The following is a 6,475-nucleotide window of genomic DNA, read 5'->3' on the forward strand; positions in this document are numbered from 1 at the left end:
CTTTATTGGTCAGAGTATTGAGTACAGGAGTTGGGAGGTCATGTTGTGGCTGTGCAGGACATTGGTTAGGCCACTGTTGGAATATTGTGTGCAATTCTGGTCTCCTTCCTATCGAAAAGATGTTATGAAACTTGAAAGGGTTCTGAAAGGATTTACACGGATGTTGCCAGGGTTGGAGGATCTGAGCTAGAGAGAGAGGCTGAACAGGCTGGATCTGTTTTCCTGGAGCGTTGGAGGCTGAGGGCTGACCTTATAGAGATTTACAAAATTATGAGGGGCATGGATAGGATAAATAGACAAAGTCTTTTCCCTGGGGTCGGGGAGTCCAGAATTAGAGGGCATAGGTTTAGGGTGAGAGGTGAAAGATATAAAAGAGATCTAAGAGGCAACGTTTTCACGCAGAGGGTGGTACATGTATGGAATGAGCTGCCAGAGGATGTAGTGGACGCTGGTACAATTGCAACATTTAAGAGGCAATTGGATGGGTATATGAATAGGAAGGGTTTGGAGGGATACGGACCGGGTGCTGGCAGGTGGGTCTAGATTGGGTTGGAATATCTGGTCAGCATGGACGGGTTGGACCGAAGGGTCTGTTTCCATGCTGTACATCTCTATGACTCTACACAAACCAAATTTTCTTGCTCATGGCCAATAGTCCTGGAGGCTATGACAATGCAAGTGAATATCTAAATACGACTTAAATGTTGAGAGTTTGTGACTCAACCACCCTTTTAGCCAGCAGAACTCCAACTCCCACTTCCTTCTAGATACAAAAACATCACTCTTTAACTTCCCTCTGAGCCTTCTACCCATTACCATAAATCTATGCCCTAGTTATTGATTCCTCTACTATTGGAAAAAGTGCCTTTCAATCTACCCCATCTACGCCCTTCAAAATGTTACACCTCTATCAAGTCCCCTTTCAACCTTCACTGCTCCACCCACATAACCCAGGCCTCTCGGCCAAGGTTGTATTCTGACAATACTCCTCTGCATCCTCGCAGAGGATGTTGCAATCACAGCCTTATTATAATGTTATAATAAAAGGTTGTTTGTTATAATATGTTATAATATTATAACTAGAACAGCTAATAGCATTCCAGTTGTAACCCTAACCAGTATTTTATGCAGTTCCATCATAACCGCCCTGCTTTTATATTTCGCACCTTGTCTAATGCCTGGAGAAATACACCATTTGTCTTCTTAACCAGATTATCTACTTGCCCTGCTATCTTCAGGGACATACGGATATGTACATTAAGGTCCCTCTGATCTTCAATACTTTCTGAGGTCCTATTCAAAGCATTCCTTTGCCTGTTAGCCCTCCACAACAGCATTACCTCACAACTTCCCAGCAAAATCCCATTTGCCACTGTTTACCCACCTGACTAATCCATTGATGGCCTCCTGCAGTTTACCACCATCTTCCTAATGATTTTGCACCCTAACAGTTTTGCAAACTGTCATCTGCAAACTTCTTAATCATATCCCCTATAATTAAGTCCACATCATTAATACACACCACAAACAGCAAGGGCTCCACCTGCAAGCCCTGTAGATCCCCACAGGAAATAGATTTACAGTCACAGAAATATCCCTGCTTCTCAGTCAATCTTGAATCCAACATGACACTTGGTCTTGGATCATTAAGGTTTGAACTTTCTTGGACCAGTCTGCTATGAAGCACCCGAAAGGCCTTGCTGAAGTCCACATGGACCACATCAAATACATTACCTTCAACCACACTCCTAGTTATCTCAGTAAATGTGACTGAATTTGTTTAACACAACCTTCCCTTAAAAAATCCATGCTGACTATCTCCGATTAATCTGTATTTCTACAAATGCAGATATGAAAGGAAGCCAGGAAGGAAATAGTGGATGCTCTGTGGATAATTTTCCAATCCTCACTAGATACAGATATCAGACAGTTGGAGGCAAACCTTACACTCTTGCTCAAAAAGGTGTGATGGGTAGGCCCAATAATTATAGGCTGGGCAGTCTGACCTCAGTAGTGGGTGAATTACTGGAATCAATATTGAGAGGTGTGATTAGCCACCATATTTGTTAGAGACATGGATTAACTAGAGGTATTCAGAATGGTTTTGTTAAGGGAAGATTGTGTCTTACTAAATTACTTGGATCTTTGACTAACTAAGAAGGAGAATTGATGAGGGTAGTGCAGTGGATGTTATCTCCATGGATATCAATAAACTATTTGACAAAGTCCCACAGAGCAGACATACGAAAATTGAAGTACATGCGAAAATTGGGAATGTGGCCAGTCAGATCCAAAGTTTACTTAGTGATAGAAAACAAGGTGTGATGGGTTACACGTGTTTTTGCAAATGGATAGCTGCTTCCAAGAGTGTTCCAAAAGGCTCCGTATTTTTCCCTTGCTACTTTTGATATATATAATATATATATTCATGACTTAGGCTTAGGTTTGGCAGATATAATTGGTAAATTTGCACGCAACACAAAGTATCAAATGGAATTGAACTCAGAGATTAATGAGCATGTGCATTTTGAAAGGGCAAACAAAATAATGGAATAAACAGTAAATCGAAGAGTATTGAAAGGGGTAGTGTAAGTGAATGACCTTGGAGCGCACGTGCTCAGGTCCTGTAAAAGGAAGAACAGGTAGATAAGATGGTAAAGAAGACATTAAGGGTGGTTTTCTTCAGCGGGTGAGGTATCAAATACAAGAACACAGATGTGCAATCCATAGAAGAGACTAGCAAGGCAACCGTTTTGTGTAGAGTTCTCATTCTCATTTGATAATTACTTTAAATCTGTGGCTCTCCACAGATCATAGAAAAGTTACAGCATAGATCATTGGCAGTAATTTTCCCAGGGACAACTTCCTATTGGCTATCATTATACAATTACAGAAGGTGCATAGACTCTCAATGCTGTAGGCCCAGTCAGGTAGCCAGCAGGTCTGGAATCTCAACTGCCCCATTGAGGGGGTTGGGCATCAGTGTATGCCTCAACATGGAGGCTGCTACACCAGCCAGCCAGCACAACAGTAAGCAGATATAACAAGAACAAGAACTCAAACCAGCAAGTATAAATGAATAGAAACAAAGCCGTCTGCAATAGATTGATCTCAGACATCATCATGATCGTGTGTGTACCTGGGAGCCATTCTGACCCAGAACATCCCCTCCCACCATTTTTCAACTCCAAGTTCATCATCACAAGTCCCAAACTTTGGCTTGTTTCTCTCTTCATGTGTGTTACCAGAACTGATGAGGATTTCCAGCATTGTCTGACTTCATTGCCACCAATCCAAACCAGTTAGTGTAGGATGCTTTGGCTAACCAAATCAGGTATCATTCATTGCAAGCAAAAGCTGAAATGGTTCGACAGTAAGGTTCCTCAGCATAAATTTGTGACTATACATGTCCAATATACTAACTGGTGGTGGGTGGGGGGGGGGGGGGGGCGGAGGAGGTGGAGGCGGTAAAACCGGATATTGGATGCTTTTTGATTATGGACATAGAATCTGTACAGAGTCTGATACTAGTAAAGAACAGTAGTGAAGACCCTGAATATGCTAAAGACCCTGCAATTAACCTTGAAAGCAAAACAGCATTCGCTTCAGCTTTTGCACAGCTGGCCTTTAGATATTGTACTTCTACCAAAATCAACCTTTCCTACATGAAATTCCATTTATATAGTGCCTCTAGGGCCATATTCATTGAGCATGACAATCTATATTACAATTACTAGTGGATTCTGAAACCATACCTCCAACAGCACAGTTTTTTGTTTAAACTTCATTGACAACAATGGAAATTATAGTTAGCCTCAGATAAAAAGAAAAATGGAAACGTGTGGAAACTTACTGGATTGATAGTTTTTGGATTTAGCCGGTCACTGGGCCTGGGATATGGTTTAACAGTGGCAGCTGGAGGATTACTTGCTGCTGACTCAGCTGTCTTCTTTCTCAGTACTTCAACTTTAGACTTCTCCCGAGATGACAACGACATTCTTTTCACATAAGTTTCAACTGCAAAAAAGAGACAAAAAAATACTATTTATTCTTAAAACAAAAATGCTACTTCATGCCCTTTGTGGCCCTGGCATGTGACCTGAGAGGCAGTTTCCTCCCAACAGTCAGGCAACACTGATCCAAACGTGATATGACAAGCTTTACTGAGTGACCATTCAGATAGCTGTAAGGTTTCCTCTCATTTCAAAATGCATTCTATAAAACTGGGGCAAAACTTGAGTCTTCCCATAAAAGATTACTTCCTTTGGTTGGAAAGTTCTCAATTTACAATGCTCCAAGGGAATGAGGGCAAAAGTTGAGAAATTTAATCTCATTGTGGAAGCAAGAGATCACCTGTAAAATGGACACCTTTCCCATGGGTGTGCCATCAGTAATAAAGAGTCATTGAGGAGTACAACATGAAAACAGACCCTCCATCCAACTCGTCCATGCCAACCAGATATCCTAATCTAACCTAGTCCCATTTGCCAGCACTTGGCCCATACCCCTCTAAACCCTTCTTATTCATGTACCCATCCAGATGCCTTTTAAATGCTGTAATTGTACCAGCTTCCACCACTTCCTCTGGAAACTCATTCCATGTACATACCACCCTCTGCGTGAAAAAGTTGTCTTTTAGGTCCCTTTTAAATTTTTCCCCTCTCACCCTAAACCTATGCCCTCTAGTTCTGGACTCCCAATACCCCAGGAAAAAAAAACTTTGTCTATTTATCCTAGCCATGCCCCTCATGATTTTATAAACCTCTACAAGGTCACCCCTCAGCCTCCAACGCTCCAGGGAAAACAGCCCCAGCCTATTCAGCCTCTTCCTATAATTCAAATCCTATGACCCTGGCAACATCCTTGTAAATCTTTTCTGAACCCTTTCAAGTTTCATAACATCCTTAGGACATAACTTTGTGAACTTAAAGGATGTGCAAGAAAACATACCTTCATTTCAATTTCACAGCATTTTTACACCACAGAAAGAGGCCATTTGGCCCGTCATTTCTCCAATCAGCTCTCCAAATGAGCATCCCATCTATTGCCATGTTCCTGCCTTCTCCTCATAACCCTTATACCGCTCCTTTACAAATAAGAATCTAACTTCCTTTTGAATACACTGACTGAAATTGCCTCAAATGCTTTCTCAGAGAGTCCATTCCAAAGTCTAACGGCTCACTGTTTGAATAAGTTTCTTTCTCATGCTGATTTTGCTTCTTTTGCCAATTACTTTAAATCTGTGCACTCTTATTCATAATCCTTTAGTAAATGGAAACATTTTCCCACTAACAACTCTGTCCAGACCCTTCGCGATTTTGAACAAATCTGACAGATCTCCTCTTTTCTCCAAATGTCAACAGTCTGAACTTAAGAGTCAGGAACAGTTGGCCGTTCAGCCCCTCAAGCCTGATCTACCATTCAATATGATCATGACTGATCTGACATTCCTCATGTCCACTTTCCTGTCCTTTCCCTGTAACATTATACACAAGGACTCTGACCCTAGAGTTCTCTGTGTCAAGGAGTTCCAAAGACTATCAATCCTTTGAGAGAAGAAGTTTCTCCTCAGGTCAGTGTTATATCGGCACCCCTTTATTTTGAGTGATGCCATCTGGTCCTAGACTCTTCCATGACAGGAAACATCCTCTCAGAAATTACCCTGTGAAGCCCCTAAAGAATCCTACATTTCACTGAGATCACCTCTCATTCTTCTAAACTCCACTGAGTCGTCTCAGTCTATTTAGCCTTTGCTTATAAGAGAACCCCTCCAAACTGCAGATCATCCTAGTGAACCTTCTCTGAACTGGTGCCAATGAATGATATGTTTCCTTAAATAAAAGGACCAAAATTGCTCACAGTACTACAGATGTGGTCACAACAGCACCTTGCACCATTGCAGTGAGACTTCCCTATTCTTATAATCCAATATTCCCCCACCCCACCTCCCTTGAAATAAGGGCCAATATTCCATTAGCCTTCCTGATTACCTGCTGCACTTGTGTGGTAATTTTTTGTGTTTCGTGCACAAGTACTTTCAGGTCCCTTTGTATTGCAGCTTTCTGCAGTTATTGTCTTCAACTTCTCCAATCTACGTTCATTAACTTGTGAGGTCATGTGTTTTCTTTCTGCTCCATGATGTTGTATATCAGGTGGTGGGACATTGTATCCACTGCTTCCAAGACCTCGCTCAATTAGGTTTGAATCTCTTGCTGTGACATCAGTCTTTGCAAATACAAGAAGTATTCAAACTTCTTTTTGAATAATACTTCAATAATCTGGGAACACATCATGCTGCTTACCAGTTCCTCAGGATACATATTCCTGATTCATTAGTACAAATTTTGCTGATACCTATGAAAAATGCACGTCTCGTTAATCAGATTTGGCATTTTAAACACTACCAAATTCTTTTCTTTCCATTGGTGCTAAATCAATAGGCAATTCTGCTACATCGGATATTACTATACAGACC

General features: G+C 41.4%; 1 protein-coding gene across 1 annotated transcript in view; it reads right to left on the reverse strand.

Annotated features, from left to right (window-relative positions):
- LOC122551705 (PACRG-like protein) overlaps positions 1–6,234 on the reverse strand; it is a 34,829-nt gene extending 28,595 nt beyond the window's left edge. The window contains exons 1-2 of the mRNA XM_043694056.1: positions 5,991–6,234; positions 3,854–4,017 (exon numbers count right to left, since the gene is read on the reverse strand). Coding sequence (XP_043549991.1) covers positions 3,854–4,017; positions 5,991–6,117 — 291 coding nt within the window. The 5' untranslated portion in view covers positions 6,118–6,234. The remainder of the gene's footprint in view (positions 1–3,853; positions 4,018–5,990) is intronic.
- Between the last annotated feature and the right edge of the window lie 241 nt (positions 6,235–6,475).

This window comes from Chiloscyllium plagiosum, chromosome 1 (genome assembly GCF_004010195.1).
Source record: "Chiloscyllium plagiosum isolate BGI_BamShark_2017 chromosome 1, ASM401019v2, whole genome shotgun sequence".
Taxonomy (NCBI): Eukaryota; Metazoa; Chordata; class Chondrichthyes; order Orectolobiformes; family Hemiscylliidae; genus Chiloscyllium; species Chiloscyllium plagiosum.